The sequence below is a fragment of the Mycteria americana genome, chromosome Z, assembly GCF_035582795.1.
Source record: "Mycteria americana isolate JAX WOST 10 ecotype Jacksonville Zoo and Gardens chromosome Z, USCA_MyAme_1.0, whole genome shotgun sequence".
Classification (NCBI taxonomy): Eukaryota; Metazoa; Chordata; class Aves; order Ciconiiformes; family Ciconiidae; genus Mycteria; species Mycteria americana.
Genome location: NC_134396.1, coordinates 5,090,445 through 5,108,613, shown reverse-complemented (window position 1 = coordinate 5,108,613; position 18,169 = coordinate 5,090,445). Strand labels below are relative to the sequence as shown.

General features: G+C 41.3%; 1 protein-coding gene and 1 non-coding gene across 4 annotated transcripts in view; both read left to right on the top strand.

Annotated features, from left to right (window-relative positions):
- The first annotated feature begins 748 nt into the window (after window positions 1-748).
- Window positions 749-18,169, top strand: part of ZFR (zinc finger RNA binding protein) — a 46,984-nt gene continuing 29,563 nt past the window's right edge. For all 3 annotated transcript variants that reach the window (XR_012773433.1, XM_075488405.1, XM_075488404.1), the window contains exons 1-2: window positions 749-860; window positions 1,164-1,248. Coding sequence is in view for 2 of the 3 variants with exons in the window: in XM_075488405.1 (XP_075344520.1) it covers window positions 824-860; window positions 1,164-1,248 (122 nt within the window). In the remaining variant the exon portion in view is untranslated. The remainder of the gene's footprint in view (window positions 861-1,163; window positions 1,249-18,169) is intronic.
- LOC142402860 (small nucleolar RNA SNORA66) lies at window positions 16,158-16,294 on the top strand. Its single transcript, XR_012773500.1, has one exon. It is a non-coding gene; the product is annotated as a small nucleolar RNA SNORA66 (small nucleolar RNA).

Below are 18,169 nucleotides of genomic sequence, written 5' to 3'. Positions count from 1 at the left end.
GGGGGCCCAGGTGAATCTAAAACCGGTTTAAAGTTTAGACAAGTATGAGGTCTTGCTGTGAACCCTGCACGCGTGCACTAACTGCAGCTGCTGCCGTCTAGCTCCATGGCCTTGCTAGAGTGCTAACTAGGTACCTGCTGCGTATGCCAGGCTTCAGCTACCATGTGCTTGCATGGGAAAGCCAGTAAATACTGACACATGTAGTATGCGCGTGGGGACAAACACCAGTACGTGGCAGGGGCGATGGTGACCCGCTTCATCTGGACTTCTGTTACTGGAGCTGCCTAGTGCGGTGTGTTGTGCCTTTGCAGGCAAGACTGAGACACCGACTCTTATCTTTGCACTATGAGTCCGCGGGTAGGGGTGTGGTGTGGCTGTGGGTGCGGAACAGGGGATAATGGCGGGAGGACGGGGACAGGCGGGCGCTACGTGCAGCGCTCCTCTGAGAGCGTCTCCACATCGCGCCTGGGCCTCAGGGAACAAGACTACAGCTCCCAAGAGACTTTGCACATCCCGCGCATGCGTACACGAGGACACACCACCTCCACCCCCCCCAAGCGCGGCGACGGCTCCCGCGGCACCCAGCGCGCTCTGCTGCGGGCGGGGCAGGGGGCGTGCCAACCGGTCGGACTACAACTCCCAGCGGCCCCCTCGCACATCCCGCGCGTGCGCACGGCGCCGGCCTGGCCGCACTCCGCCGTTGTCGCCGTAGGTGGGTGGGTGGGGGGAAGGGAGCGAGCGCGGCGGTGAGGAGGAGGAGGAGGAGGGAGGGGGGGGTGAGAGTTGAGAGTTCAGCCGCCGCTGTCGCTGCCCGCTCGGACTCATGATTCCCATATGCCCGGTAGTTTCGTTCACCTATGGTAAGTAGCGGCGCTCGGTGTGTGTGTGCGTGTGTGTCCGTGTGTGTGTGTCCGTGCGCGCGGAGGGGGGAGGGGATGCGGCCCGCGCGCGGGGCGGGGGAGCGGGGCGGGGGCGGGGGGGGGGGGATCCTGAAGCGCCGTGTCTGACCTGGCGCTCACGCGCTCTTTCTGTCCCTTGTCTGTCTGTCCTCCTTCTCTTCTCTTCCTCCCCCCCCTTCCTCCCCCCCTCCTCCTGCCGGGCCTCCTGTCATGGCCCCGACCGCCGCCGCCGCTGCCCCCGCCTCTTGGTTATCGTCGCCACAGTGCCCAGCCGGCTGGGAGAAGATGCCAAAATGGCCACCGGCAACTACTTTGGATTCACCCATAGCGGGGCTGCTGCCCAGTATAGGTAACCACCGCGACCCCTCCCTGCCCTGCCCCGCCTCTCCCTCTGTCCGTGCCTGCAGCCCCCTCTCCCATCTTCGCCTCCGGTCCCCTGCCCCTGCCCGGCATCTCCCCGCCCCCTCGGGGTGAGGGCTCGGGGCTGCTCCCATCCCCCGCCCTGTGCGGGGGCCTCTTCTGCACCCCGCTCCTCCGGGATGGTTGTGCCTTGGGACCCTTCTGCTTGTGTGCCCCGCCCGCGGGTGCGTTTTCTTATCCTCCTGGTAAGGGCCTCCCTGTATCCCCAGTGGTGTGAGGGTGGGGAGGTGGGGCTGGGCACCACGGAGGAGGAGGAGAATCAGCGGCAGCATCAGGTCCCAAGGCCCTTAAATTAAAATGGCCACTTGCAGTCAACACCACCAGCGAGTTACTGTTTGCCGCCCCTGGGCCCTGCTCCTCCTTCAGCTTCAGGGAAGAAGGGGCTTGCTCCCCAGGCCTTTGCTCCCACTTATGTCAGTGTGGGAGAACAGAATCCTTTTTAACGTAGGTTAGAACCCAACCTATTGGAGGCTGGATGGATAAGGGAAGAGCTGAAGCACCAGAAAATACAGGGGACTTAATTCCATTGAAGCCATGTTATCATTAATGTCTCTAAGAAAGCAGAGAAGGTACTTTCAGGGCCAGGCACCTTTTGAAAAGATTTCCTACTTCAGTATCTAAGACCAGGAGCAGGTCTTCTAGTGGAGCTTGGGGACCTGTAACTGTATATCTTGCATCTTGTATTGACATGCTGCCATAAGCCTTTCAATCTTTGTAGTTTTTGTGCATCCAAATTGTGTATCAGGGTTAAAAAGTAGTTGGTAGCATCTATTATCTCACGTTTTCTGCAATCAGATTACTTAATTTGGCAAAAAACAGATACAATCAGGAACATCTTCACATTTTTGGCTTGTATTGGAGTAGCACCTTAAAGTGCACATTTGAATCAATATTAGTCGTTTCATAAATCTGTAATAAAGACCTTCCTTAACTCCTATGTCTTGGTTACTGGGAAAAACAGAATAAAGCAAATATGTGAGGGGTTATTAACAAATGGATGCAAATGTGTTTTACTGTTAACTAGCTAATAAAAACTGCATACCTGACATAGTTTCAGGAATATACAGTTTTATGGAGGTCTTGGAATGACTCCCAATCTGTTCTTTCTATCTGTTTTTTTCCTGGAAATGGACATAAAGTACATTAAATTTCATTTACTCCAATGTTAAGTAGTTAAAGGAGAGGATTAAACTCAGCTCGTCTTCTAGTTCTTTTAAGGTTAGGTGCTCACAGTATGTTTATGTTTTACTTGACAGTTCTATCACTTGACAATCCTATCACTGGATTCAGTGAAATTTGAAACTGAGTTGTCATGGGGTATGAAGGAGTTTCTAAATAGGATTTTCTTTTTTTTTCTTTTTTTATAAGTAAACAAATTATCTTTAGGTGAATAATAAGATGAGATCCATATGTCTGCAGTTTTGAAGTAGAGATGAATTTTTAAAATTATTATTCCTTTTATTGTGGAGCTGGGGTGGTCTCTAGGCTTACAAACCCGAACAACTCGTTTGAAATTTCCTTTTGAATTGCAATAGAAAAAACATATAATTGGAATAACATTCAAGTTCAAAACTTGTTTTCATAGTTAATCCTAAATGTGTTCTTGAGAAAATGGAAAAGCTGATCAAAAGAAGCTTTTTCCTTTGCTATCACAAGTGCAAGATACTATCTCATTTGCTATCAGTAAGAGACTCTACATCCTATAAATGGTTTGTATATTTACAATCTGAAATATTGAATATATCTGAAAGTGAAGACACACGGCAATCAGAGTGTTAAAGCAGTCCTTTCATAAGAATGAATCTAGTATTTTGAGCAGAAAACACAGGAATCACTTAAAATGTCTAAAAGGGAGCTTACCTTCATGAAGCGGACTTGGCAGGTCCTTAGTAGCTTGTTTAGAGTGCTGCAAAATGTATATGCCACTCCAGTATATTTGTGAAAGAGATGGTGGTGGCAGAGGAAGATAGTAAAAGATTTAATATTGCAACAAGTCCTCTAAGATTGTTACCAGTATTTGCAGTAACAGTTTATAGAATAATACAATTCTTGCGTTCTTAGAAACAAGGATAATAGATAAATGAATGGATGTTTATCTGCATAATTAATAAAGAGGTGATCCTCATAAATCTACCCCAAAAATTTTTTCTAGCCACAGGACTAATCCATGGATTTTAAAAAAGTTGCTCAAAACAGGAAGTTGTTTTAGGAGGGCAAATCAGACACTTAAAATTGAAGACCTTAGTTGTTTGGTATATGCCATTTAGAAGTCCTCATGCTGTAGTTTTTACAGTAAGTAACAGACATTTTCATAATAAACACATTATCGGTCACATTTTTTGGGGTTCTCTGTTGACAAAATGGCTGTAAAGAATTTTGATGTATTGGGAGAACTTCAGGCTGCAACTTTAAAGGAATCTCAGTCAGTGCTCCCTAATGATAATATATAGAATCCTGTTGATTTCAGCACTTACTTCAGCTAAGTGCAAAAAATCTGTGCAGTTCTTTTCAGGATGCACGCCTTTCTTGGAATGAAAGTATGAAACTGTTAAATCTTCAGCTGGAGACATGCATTAAAAAGCCCTCCAAACTTCGCATCAGAAAGAAGAGAGTCTAGTTTCTGATGAATTTCAAAGAATAGAATAGACTATTTCAGTTGGAAGGGACCTACAATGATCACTGAGTCCAACTGCCTGACCACTTCAGGGCTGACCAAAAGTTAAAGCGTGCTGTTAAGGGCATTGTCCAAATGCCTCCTAAACACTGACAGGCTTGGGGCATCGACCACCTCTCTAGGAAGCCTGTTCCAGTGTTTGACCACCCTCTCAGTAAAGAAATGCTTCCTAATGTCCAGTCTGAACATCCCCTGGTGCAGCTTTGAGCCATTCCCACAAGTCCTATCACTGGATACCAGGGAGAAGAGATGAGCATCTCCCTCTCCAATTCCCCTCCTCAGAAAGCTGTAGAGAGCAATGAGGTCGCCCCTCAGCCTCCTTTTCTCCAAAGTAGACAAGCCCAAAGTGCTCGGCCACTCCTCACAGGACATGCCTTCCAGCCCTTTCACCAGCTTTGTTGTCCTCCTCTGGATGCATTCAAGGACCTTCACATCCTTCTTAAGTTGTGGGGCCCAGAACTGCCCACAGTACTCAAGGTGGGGCTGCACCAACGCTGAATACAGCGGGATAATTACCTCTTTTGGCCGGCTGGTTATGCTGTGCTTGAAGCAGCCGAGGATGCGGTTTGCCCTCCTGGCTGCCAGGGCACACTGCTGACTCACATTGAGCCTGCTGTCGACCAGCTCCCCCAGACCCCTTTCTGCAGGGCTGCTCTCCAGCCACTCCTCTCCCAATTTATACTTGTGCCAGCATTACTCCATCCCAGGTGCAGAATCTGGCATTTGGATTTGTTAAATTTCATGCTGCTAATCATTGCCCAATGCTCTGATCTATCTAGATCCCTCTGCAAGGCCTCTTGTCCCTCAAGAGGGTCAACAGCACCTCCCAATTTGGTATCATCAGCAAACATGCCAATGGTGCATTCAACTCCTGCATCCAGATCATTGGTAAATATATTAAACAGAACTGGCCCTCGAATTGAGCCTTGAGGAACACTGCTGGTGACTGGTTGCCAGCCAGGTGTAGCCCCATTCACTACAACCCTTTGAGCCCTGCCCTTCAGCCAGTTCTTCACCTAGTGCATTGTGAACCATCTCATCCCACAGCTGGACAACTTGTCCAGAAGGATGCTGTGAGGGAGAATATCAAAAGCCTTACCAAAATCCAGAGAAACTATACCCACTGCCTTCCCTTCATCCACTAGGTGGGTGACCTTATTATAGAAGGATATCAAATTAGTTAAACAAGACTTTCCCTTTATGAACCAATGTTGACTGTGCCTGGTGATTGCATTGTTCTTTAAATGCCTTTTAGTAGCACCCAGGATGATCTTCTCCATAATTTTTCCAGGTACTGAGGTTAGACTAACAGGTCTGTAGTTTCCTGGGTCTTCCCTCACACCCCTCTTGTAAATTGGAGTAACATTGGCTATCTTCCAGTCAGCAGAGACCTCCCCAGACCTGTGGTAGATGATCAAGAGGGGTCCTGCCATAACATCCGCTAGCTCCTTCAGTATTCTGGGATGAATCCCATCAGGCTCCATGGACGTACAAACATTCAACTGATACAGCTGGTCCCTTACAATTTCAGTGTCCACAAATGGAAAGTCACTATTCCTGCAGTCATGGTCCTCCCACTCAGAGGGCTCAAAGGAGAAAAATCTGTCGTACTAACTAAGTGGTATTTGAAAGGTGCTTGTAATAAAGTTTTTCTGTATTTAATTCTAGACTTATTGGAGACCAGTATAAACCCTGTTGGAATTCCAGTTTCTCAAAATGACAATATTCTGATTTGCAGTAATAGTAGTGAAGGGACAATGTATTAGAACTATTGGGTTCAAGGATATTTTGGGTTTCCTTAAATCAGCAACTGAAAAGATGATGAAGCTATTATTGGCATAGAAATCACTGTGTCTTCCTGTGATTCTAGTTTATGTGTGGCCATGGTGTATAATTTAAATACTCTCTCATCCTTCACATGACGGATAAATTAAAATTTGTCTAAGAAATATAGTCTTAACATTAAATACTGATGGTTATAAGGACCTGTCATGGTTTAGCCCCAGCCGGCAACTAAGCACCACGCAGCTGCTCACTCACTCCCCCTCGGTGGGATGGGGGAGAGAATCGGAAGAGCAAAAGTAAGAAAACTTGAGGGTTGAGATAAAAACAGTTTAATAGGTAAAGCAAAAGCCGCGCATGCAAGCAAAGCAAAGCAAGGAATTAATTCACTCCTTCCCATGGGCAGGCAGGTGTTCAGCCATCTCCAGGAAAGCAGGGCTCCATCACACGTAGTGGTTACTTGGGAAGACAAATGCCATCACTCCAAATATCCCCCCTTCCTTCTTCTTCCCCAGCTTTATATACTGAGCATGACGTCATGTGGTATGGAATAGCCCTTTGGTGAGTTTGGATCAACTATCCTGGCTGTGTCCCCTCCCAGCTTCTTCTGCACCTGGCAGAACACAGGATGCTGAAAAGTCCTTGACCAGTGCAGCAACAACTAAAACATCTCTGTATTATCAACACTGTCTTCAGCACAAATCCAAAACATAGCCCCATACCAGCCACTATAAAGAAAATTCACTCAATCTCAGCTGAAACCAGGACAGGACCATATTGGTAGCTGCTCAGGTATTAGGTCTTCGATTTGGGAAATTCATGAGTAGTGTGTGCAGGAGTTGATAACATATTTACTGTTGTAACATTGCAAGCAGTATAGTTCCCTGAATTGACTAGGTAAGAAAGGGAATAGATGTCTGTCTTTATTAGTTCATAAATACTAGTTTTCATAAAACACATTTGAAATCTTAACTCATTTCATATTTAATCAAAGGCAGCAAAAGAGCTAAGTGCCCCTTAAATCTGTAAATAATGGATTTGAAGCATTCTTGTTCCTTTCAGTGTTGTCACTGCATAAAATTTCTTGCTGCCCCACTCATTCAAAATTCTTTGTGTGCACTAACCAGTAATAATATCATGACTTAATGAGGGAAGCATTAGATTACACAAATACCAATACAGGAAATTTCTCTGAATATTGCAGTACTTTGACAATTTGTGCTTTCTGCTAGTGGTGGTAATTAGGGCCTAAGGTTATAAACCTGAACACAATGCAGACTTCATCTGTTACTTATTTAAGATCCATCCTGAAATAAGGGTGGAATTTGGTGATACTAGTCCTGTTTTCTTTGTATGTGTGTGCTCTGTAGGTCACCTGAACCACTGTGTGTCTATTCTGTTTGAAACGAACAACCTAATATTGGCTTGTCTTTCATGTGTAAAAAATACTAGCATTCTTCATTCGGTGCTGGAGATAATAAAGGTTTTGCATAACATGGTTATGCTTTTATTCTAAAATTGGCTGATTGAAATGTGGGGATGCTGGTGGGGATGCTGCTGGAGGGGCATGGAGAAACGTTTGGACAGAGAAGTGTGCAAATGTGGTAGTCTCATTTAATTAACCTTGTGTTAAGATTTCAGTTTCTGTTAAGAAGATGGAGAATCTTTAAGTGTCTGAGTTTCATCTTAATGATATTCATACTGTGTCCCTGCTCTAAGACAGGACACAGATAGGAGATCCTTGGGTAGTTAGGGGTGATTTGTTAACTTTGAATTACCTTCAAGTAGCATGAATATTACTAACTGTGGCGAGCCTTCACAGATAAAGGCAATTTTAGCAGTTCAGGTCCAGAGCAGAACACAGTGCCTGTGAGTTTAGGTTAAGGTGCAATCTTCTAGGCAGCCATATGGAAGTAAACTCTTGCGATTATAGCTGGTTTGGAATTCAAGTGCAGTGCACGATGTTACAGGATATTCGAGGCTGGTGCAGAACAGCAAAGGAAGGTGAAGGTGAAATGCTGTGGATGGATAAGTTGGCTATTGAGAATTGTTTGGAGGTGGAGCGTTTTTTTCACATTTGCTAGTTGTTGTGGTTTAGCCCCAGTTGGCAATTAAGTACCACACAGCTGCTCGCTCACCCTCCTCCCCAGGTGGGATGGGGGAGAAAATTGGAAGAGCAAAAGTAAGAAAACTTGTGGGTTGAGATAAGAACACTTTAATAATTGGAAGAACAACAATAATAATAATAATAATAATTTGTAATGAGAAAGAAAACAACAAGAGAGCGAGAGAAGAACAAAAACAGGGGGGCGGGGAACAAGACAAAACAGTGACACAACCGCTCACCACCCACTGACCGACACCCAGCCAGTCCCCCAGCAGTGATCACTGCCCCCTGACCAACTGCCCCCAGTTTATATACTAAGCATGATGTCATATGGTATGGAATAGCCCTTTGGCCAGTTTGGGTCAGCTGTCCTGGCTGTGCCCCCTCCCATTTTCTTGTGCACCTGGCAGAGCATGGGAAGCTGAAAAGTCCTTGACCAGTGTAAATACCACTTATCAACAGCCAAAACATCAGCATGCTATCAATACTATTCTCATACAAAAATCCAAAATACAGCACTATACCAGCTACTAGGAAGAAAATTAACTCTATCCCAGCCGAAACCAGGACAGTCTAATTAACTTTAACCAGGACTTCTAATTAACTTTACTTTTGTCTTCAGTGTCTGCCCCAGTTACCTCTTCTTCAACTAGATACTGGTTTCAAAAGTATTCAGTCTGTCAGAGACATTGGGGCTGTAATTCACACAGGCCTACTAGCCCAAGCTTGAAGTATCACTAAACATAATTCAGACTTGTACTGATGGACAACAGCAAGATAAAGACAGTACTGAGTAGGACTTATGGCTTCTTCTGAAGTGAAAATATACTACTGGGCTTAAACTTATGTTAAGAAAAATGTTTATTCATCTTGCACTATTGTGTTATATGCACCCCATTCTAAAATGCATGGGGAATGAAAGTAATCATAGTTTTATCATAGGATGAAGGGACCTATATCATATTATAAAAACTCCAAATGCTTTCTTTCTGTGAATTTTATGCCCATGCTATCATCAGTTGCATCACATCTTGCAGCATATGCGTTTTTAGCAGAAGAGACTTTACTGAATATAATAGAGCTGCATGATGCTGATTCTCTTTTGTTCAACCAATGTTAGTCTTAAGTGCTACCCTAAACATGCTGTTCTAGTTTACTTAATGTACACAAGAAGCCTCCAGTAAGCTACTGCTGTTTATAGAAAGATTTTGATAGACTTATTTTCAAATCAGTGAGGTCCCACTCTCAAAGGAGGTATGCCTTAGAAAGGCAATAAGGGGCTCTGGGTTTGTTAACATGGGCTGTATGCCAGTATTGCAGTTGACTAATGATGGGGAGACAGAGGAGGTAGTGGTAATTGGGGAGGAAAGGTGTCTCACTAATCAGAGGAGCCTTTGTCATTTTTGGGAAGGAAGTCTGCCAACTATTTGAAATTGCAGCAGGCTCATGTCTTTAGGAACCGAGCACTTGGGGAAGCTTTTATGTTAATGGTATAGTTACGTCCTTTGTAGTTGCATCCTCAAAATGGATTGATGGTTGTAGGCTTAACTCTGGGGTATTAAATTATGTGTAAAATTTTGTCTGCTACTAAAATGCAACAAAGGTAGGTTAAAGCATAGTTGCGTTGTTGGTACTAGAAAAGCAAAGTAGTAGCTTATGGCAGGAAATACGGAATGATTTAAGAATTTAATCCAATTTTCCAAACTAGTGAAGTTTCTTTCCTTTTGTAGAGAACTTGCCAATTTTAGCATTTTTTCTGTTTAACATCTTCATTACTGATCTGGATGATGGGATAGAGTGTACCCTCCGCAAGTTTGCTGATGACACAAACTGGGAGGAGTGACTGATAGGCCAGAGAGTTGTGCTGCCATCCAGAGGGACCTCAATGAGCTGGAGAAATGGGCTGACAGGAATCTCATGAAGTTCGACAAGGGGAAGCACAAAGTTCTGTACCCAGGGAGGAACAACCCCATGCAGCAATATATGCTGGAGGCCACCCAGCTGGAAAGCAGCTTGGCAGAAGAGGACCTGAGGGTCCAGGTGGACACCAAGTTGAACCTGAGGCAGCAATGTGCCCTTGCAGCAAAGAAGGTGACTGTCATCCTGGCTGCATTAGACAAAGTATTGCCAGCAGGTCGGGGTGGGGGGCGTGATCCTTCCCCTCTAACTCAGCACTGGTGAGGCCACACCTGGGGTCCTGTGTCCAGTTCTGGGCTCCCCAGTACAAGGGAGACATGGACATAGTGGAGAGAGTCCAACAAAGGGCCACAAAGGTGATGAAGGGTCTGGAGCACCTCTCCTATGAGGAAAGGCTGAGAGAGCTGGGACCGTCTAAGCCTAGAGAAGAGAAGGCTGAGGGGGGATCTTCTTAATGTATATAAATACCTGAAGGAAGGGTGCAAAGAGGACAGAGCCAGGCTTTTTTCAGTGGTGCACAGTGACAGGACCAGAGGCAATGGGCTCAAACCGAAACACAGGAGGTTCCCTCTGAACATGAGGAAACACTTCTTTACTGTGAGGGTGACTGAGGCCTGGCACAGGTTGCCCAGGGAAGCTGTGGAGTCTCCATCCTTGGAGATATCTGAAAGCTGTCTGGACATGGTCCTGGGCAACTGGCTGTAGGTGCCCCCTGTGCTTGAGTGACACTGGACCCCCAGATGATCTCCAGAGATCCCTTCCAACCTCGACCATTCTTTGAGTCTGTGATTTTGACAGGGAAAATGTTAGTAGTTGGTACTTCTTCAGGCAGACATAACATCTTAAGGTCAGTTCTTCTTGTCTTGTGTGTTATCATTGTGACTGTGGCTGTTGACTAGACTTCAATAAAATCAGTGTTTTGATAATGAAGAAAGCAGTATAGGCAACGAGGTGTCTATTGTGTGCAACTGAGTAAAGGGAGGTAGATACACAGCATATATTGCATTGCTCTTACAGACACTTGCAGTTATGTTGTGATGTACAGTGAGGAAATCATTGCAGAATTTGATTGGATTTAAATTAGGTCATGAGACTAAATGTGAAAATCAACAAAGTAGTAAGGGTGTATTGAAAACATGAGGATATTCATCTCTGGGGTGAGTTGTTGATAGTATATGGTTTAGCTATCTAGTAGCAAAATTTTTGCTACTAGATAGCTAAGCCATAATAACTACCAGATAGCTAATCATTATTTTTTGTTTGTAATGGAATGATGCAAGGATGTTTTTAGAAACAAGGAAGAGGAAGGGAAACTCAAAATTGCTACAAAGAACTGTCTTTTATAGGCCTTATGTAGTTAAACCATAGAATATGTTACTAGTAGCTGCTGAAATTTAACAGAATTCAGGAGGGGATTGCACATTTGCATGCCCTCAGGCCTCTCTTTGGATTCTTAGAGAATTGCATTACAAACAATGATATTCAGATGTGCATTTACAAAATTGTAATAATAGGAAATAGTAATTTTCAATGAAGTTCTAAAAAGATACATTCAGTCTTCATCGAAATTTTATGCCTGTAGTGAGTGGCAGGCTCTAGAAAAACAGAAGTAAAGTCACTTCTGAAGTACAACTTACTGTATTGTGATATTTTGTTTCACCATTTTATGCTGTTTATTGTCAAGTGTGTTTAGGAGGGAAAAAGGCTCACTTTTTTTTTTAATTTATTATTATTACTTTGTTTTTACGTTGCTCTGCCCGGGTTCCATTAACATACCTGAAACTTCATCTGACCAGTTATTCAGTAGTGCCTCTTCCTAGGTTAGGATCTGAAGAAGAAGCAGATTGTAGTGCTTCTTTCAGTTTTTGTAGGGTTAGGTCATAGTTGTTTCAATCTTCACATCCCTGAAAGAAAAACTGCAAACTGGTATTTTTTGCTATTCTGCTACTAATAGAATAATCTGTGAAACTTTGAAAAATGTGGCAGTTAAATCTCAACAAATATGCTTTCCTTAATGCTAAAATATTCAAATGTTCTTAATAGTTTCAATTCAAGAAATGTCTTAATTAGTGGGGGTTTTTTAGGTCAAGATATTTCTATTTTGAAAATTATTTTAAGAGTAGCTTAAATGCTGTGCTAAGATAGCCTGAAAATCACCTCTTTAAATTAAAAAAAAAAAAACACAAAACTGCAAGAAATATGTTTTAAAAGTTGTAATTTCTAAGGAAGCTTGTAGTTTGGATAGCAACAAAATTGGTTTTAGTCCTGATCTTAACTCTATATCAAAATAGCATTCTTCAGAAAATGAAAACTAAAAAATTTAAGGTGTTCTTTGCCTCTAGAATGACAGTTTTCAGTGTTCAGCCCCCGAAACAGAGCTGGAATAGCAGCAGTGTTAGTGTGTGTGTGTGTGTTGGTTGTTAGTACAGAGGTGCACTGGAGATCAGCATTTTTGTTTTTCTTCAGCTTACATGCACATGAGTTACAATTCATTTTTGGTTTTGAATTAAATCAGTCAGTGGGATGAAAAGCAAGGCTTATAGGGAACCTTTTATGTGCTTCCTCTATATATTCCTTTTACGTGCTATATATTTTATACAGAAATAGACTGCATTTTCCTGAAAATGTCTTCTTCTGACAATAAGTGCTACAGATAACTTATAAAGTTTCTTAACGCATGACTTACTCCACAAATACCTTAATGTGGAAAATAAAATATCTTACAATCTCAAGTCATCTGAAGTTATTACCTGGCAAAATAGCATTGTATCGAAAGTGTTGTATTTTCATGATACTGTTAACATGCAAAGAATAAATAAAGCTTTCTACTTTTAATTTACTTTTTTACAAAAAAAAGCCTCACCACTTTTTTACTGGGAAAGGCCAATAGCTAGAAATGAAAAAGGACACGAGCCAAGTGTTCTACAGAAGAGAATTCAGTGTTTGTTTCTTAATTGCTCTTAATTCTCTGTCATTCTTGGGCTGATATATCACAGGAAATCCAGACCTCCTATTAGTGTTGCTGTATAAAAGTAACTAGCAAGTGAGGCTTCTGCTATATTAGATCTAATAGTTAGAACACAAGGTCTCATCTAAGCTTTTTTAGTGAAAGAATGTTGCTCATTTAGAAACCTACATTATGTAGCTATTTAAGTTAGACAAACCTGTGTGATTTTGGAACTGGAGAACAATGTTTTGCTAAGTGAACACCAGTACTTCATTAATTGCTATTGATCAGCAATTTCTGACTTATAGCCAGCTTCTGACTTAATAATTTTAAGTGTGCTGCCAGCTTTTTTTCACTTTGGAAGTCTGTATTTCTCTTTCGATATCAAAAACACTGCTACAGTTTCCTCGTTGACGATCTTTGTGCAGTTCAGAAAAGGTTTTTAATTGCTGCTTGAATATTATGGTTTTTGAGAAGGAGAATAAAAATTACCAACAGAATTATGAAATTAATCTGGTTATTTTAATAACTAATATGGAGTAGTGATGGCTAACACCTTCTGTTTTGAGAGCTTGTTCTCAGGGTGTGGACTTTTTGTTACTGGTGTTTTAATACAACTTGGGCAAATGTAAGTGTTAAGGCTGGAATTTTCCTGGCTAAGCATCTACCTAGTATTACACTTTTTTTTAAAGCTATACTATAGCTTAATGGATTTTGTGGTGTAGGATTGGGCTGGGAAATCTTCATAACTCTTTGATGCCTCAGTGTTTTGGAACGCAGACTTTGCAAACGAGAGAGAGATTTTTACATGTTACACTGTTTTAGAATCACAGTTCTGAGTGTACATAGCAATATCAAATGTTTATACCATGAAAGCAGCTGCAGTGTTAGTCTTATGTCCAGCTTGCAAAGTATCAGGGCAGAACACGCACATGTCTTGGGGAAATGTACTTTCACTTAGTGAAAGTTTGCTATACCAGACAGCTATGTGGACAAGGCTAATTTTTACTGTGGCCTTTGCTCTGGGATGAGTTCTGCAAGGTTGTGAGCCAGTGTGGCCTCTCACCTGCAGAAAATCAGATTGACATGGAATTGGAGATTAGTGTGGGGGAAGATACACAGTCACAGCTCACTGCAGTCAGTCTTACCTAGGAGGTTTAATAGCATAGTGGTATTTCATAATATATGGCACTTGTTCTGATACTAATGCATTAGAAAGATTAGTTTTTCCCATCATGAGGGTCAGTAGAAATTAGAATAGGTGTTATTCAAAGATTTGAGTCAAAGGTGTTCTACAAAAAATACTTTTCTCATGCACTGTAATACCATAATTGTGAATAAATAATTAATTCTCTTGATCTTGAGGTTACTTAGGTAGGATGTGGAAGATGAGAGCAAGCTAGGTACACTGGGGTGTAAAACTTGAGTCGAAGCAAGTTTATTTGGGAGGAGGAAGCAAAAGGCATGGGGAAATAGCGATATGCAGTATAGTAGCAGTTTAAAGCAGGTAGGGAGAGATAAAACACATTAGGTAAGATGCTGGAAACGACCTTCTGTAGGTGACTGAAACATGTATCTACAGAACCTGGAGCAGAACAATTGAGTGTAACATGTAGACTGTAAATGGCTCTGGCTGGGATAGTGAAAATGCAGTGAAATAGAAATCTGAGTTGGAAGATGAGCATCAAAGGGTGTGTGCTGTTCCAAGAAAATAGAAATTAAAGTCAGCTTGGTGGGGAAGCACTGTTATTACTATGATCAGCTAAAGAAATAGGTGTGGTATGAATAAAATTTATTCTTTGAATGAAATTTTCTGGTGGAAGAGGTAATATAATAACAATACATCAGAGTATGATTTGAAGCTGCCAAGTCCTTCACCCATAACTTCTTAAATAAAAGAATGATGTTTATTTTGATAGTAAATTAAAACACTGTAAGAATTGTAATACGAAGTTACATTTAATTGAATGGTCACAAACTGGGTTTGCCGTATGTAAATGTTGGTCTACAGCTCATTTGCTTTTGAAACTGAAGCTTTTACAAACTAAGGAAAAAATTCTTTGAGTGAGAGTGCTCAAATGCTGGAACAAGTTGTCTAGAGCAGTCTTGCAATCTCCATTCTTGGAGATGATTGGAACCTGACTGGACGAAGGCCTGGGAAACCTAATGTAACTTCGAAATTAGCTATGCTTTGAGCACTGGGTTAGAACAGATTACCTCCAGATTTTTGTTTCAACCTAAATTATTCTGTGATTTTTAAGCTCCACCTAGTTAATAAAGCCATTTGGACTGAGTAGCTTTTCACACGAAGAGAGATGGAATTCCTTGAACTCAAAGATGCTAATATGGATATTAGAATTTATTTGGGGGAAGAGAAGAATTGGTCTACAAAGAAAACTGGCTAAGTTACCAGGTCAATGAGTTAGCTTCTCTGTCTGCTGTGCTGCAGTACCTGTTTGCATGTCCTTAGCCCATAGAACTTACAGAGTAATTTGGTGCAACTTTTTCCCACTGTGCTGGGGGATTAAGCTAAATTGAATTACTTTCTTTGTTGTGGTGAAGAATACACATGTGGTTTGTTACCATAGCTCAGCTGACATACTCTATTTCATTGTTGCTCTAATAACTTGATCACGTGCCTAAGTCTTTTGGAGTCTTATTTATTGGGACTAAGTTGAAATACTTGATGTGGTGCAGTATGGCAAATTATTCCTTAAGGTAGAGATTAGTGAAAGAATTGTAGGGAAGGAGCGGGTAGAGGTGGTTAGTAGAATTAGAGGAGTGATTATCAAATAGGAATAATTGCAATGGAGTTCCCTAGGGATTGGTTCTGAGTCTTACTTAGTATTTATATTAGTATGGCATGTTGTGATATTTGATGTAAGGAAAATATTGTCAATATACAGGTAACTTTACAAGAAGCTGCTCTGAGGAAGCTAGACTGTTTGGAAAAAAAGAAATGTCTGGAGCAGAGCGGGTAGCACAGCTGAAACTTCATCTGAAATGATGCGTATGTTTCTTGCCATCTGTAGTCAAGAAAGAAGAATAGATAATACTAGGATAGGTGCACAGATGAACTACAAGAAAGATCAGTGGAATAGGGAGTCTGGCAAGATAATCTAGGAGGAGGTAAGTTCATCTCAGCAAATGTGATGAGGCATTAATCACCAAACAAGGATAAAACCCCTTGTAAGTTAAATGAAGAAGTTGGCACAAAAATATTTTTATGTAAATTAATTACATGAAAATGTCTGGTTATCTTAATGTTAAAAGGTTTTCAGTAAGACCGTGGGGTGAAAAACAGGCATGTTGTAAATTTAGAAAAGCTGTAACATGAGTTTCTGTAACATAATGTAATATAACTTCTAAAAAGGAAGAAGCAGTCAATTCTAGAATATTTTTCTTGCAGTCTTGCAAACTCGATCACTAGCTCTGCATGATGTTGCAGAAGCAAGGGGAACAGGTTTGCTAAAGTAAACATGGTCATAGAACTGTATTAGCCTTAGAAATCAAATGGTTTGGGCTGTTAATTCTATACCATGATAAGGAATTTCGATACAAAAATAGCACAGAATAAATGAAACTGTCTGTACCAGAATCTTGTTTATAGTTCTGCTGATAATGATCATAATCTCTTCACAATGTTAAATACTGAAAACTGTCAGGTAGCTTTAATCATATATATTCTGTGAACAAAAGCATTTTCTTTGATAAACTGACTGGTGCTATTACTTCATAGTGTGTTGTGAGCACTATATCGTATTTTGTAGTAGTAACTTAAGCACAGTTTCATGAAACTTGGAAGAGCCAAGTTAATGCTTCCTGGACAGGTCCCTGCTCTTTCTCCTCCTCCCATTTTTTTTCCCTGTTTCCCTATGTATAACTTAGGTGGGTTCTGGCACTCAGTGGACTTCTTTTGTAAGCTCCAACTTTTCTAACATTTCTACAGAGTTAGAAGACAAGCCCAGCAAAGAAACATTCTCATCGTTTTCTGCTAGGTTAATGACTTAAATCAGTGCACTGAAAAGCTTGACAAGTAGCAGAACTAGCACCAGGGATGGAATAGGATGGCAGAGCCATGTTTGGTATATGGAAGGAGGGAAGAGTCAGAGTGGGGATAGGGTGGAGCAAGACTTTCCTTGTTGGCAGTATTGGATTGTTGATGTGTTCAGCTGCAGTCTGATTTAAATAGTCTGCTGTTTTCTCAGTTTAATGTGTTTTTAGTAGATATATATGATAATGATAATTACCGCAGATTTTGTGAATATTTTACACTTCTGTACTGTTAGTTACATAGATAATGCAGCCTAATTTTATAGACTGTCATTCACTTTACCATCATAAAATAGTGCTCCTGAATTTTCTGGTGGAGTCTGATTTCTCACCTTAAACTGACAAAACAGAGAATCTTCCTATGTACGTCAAGTAGGAGGAATTGTTTCAAGCAGTGGTGGGAGCTACACCAAAGTGGTTTAGGTCTTTTCATTCTACTGTTACGCTAAGAAATTGAAAATAAAATGAAACCTAATTGTGAGTACAACTCACAACTGAATGGAATTTGGATGGAATGCAAGTGGTCTTTTAAGCAGCCAGGGGCCTACGATGGGAAGAAGGTGGAGTCCAGGCATGGAAGTCCAATAGTAATAAAATTTTCTCTGTTTCTGCTGTAAGAATGTTTTTTTAATATATTGAAGTTAATGGGTTCTCCTGTAATTGAAATGACAAAATCATTTTTTCTGAAAATAAGTAAATAAATAAAAATTACTAAACACAAGGGAGTTACGGAAATATCTTTTGCAAAAATAATTGTATAGCCAAAAGATACTTTGTTTCTGGCAGTTATGTCACAGAGAATATTGCAGTCTTTAGGAAAAAATACTGTAATTTGTTCCTTTTGGTTTTGAGCATAACCATACTGCAGTTGCATTGTGCCACTGAATATGTTTGCTCCAAGTGAGATTTCATTTTTCTATTTTATTCTGAAAAATAGGGGATACTATTGAATTATGTTTTAGTAGTGCTATGGAGATGTGAAACCCTATAGAGATTCTTAAATATTACTGAACAACAGTGCAGGAAGTGTACTAAAAATTCAGAATAATCACTCAACCCCCACTTCATATCATTGTTCCAGATAGTGATATTTCGCCTAGTTCGCTTTATTTGTTTAAAAATCAAAATAACTATTCAAGCTTCTAATCATGATGCACAGTTACACATCAATATAGGACAATAATTTTAGTTTCTGCTCAAATAAGTAAACCTTTGAAGCCATAATTTTTTATTTCCGCTGTTAGTATTTACTCATTCTTAGTAAATAGCCACATATTAATGTCCTACCTGCAAATTTTAGAGAGGCAGGTTAGTCTCAGCATGTGACTGGAAGATTGCCGGAGCTCTGGTATCAGTCTTCTTACTTTATT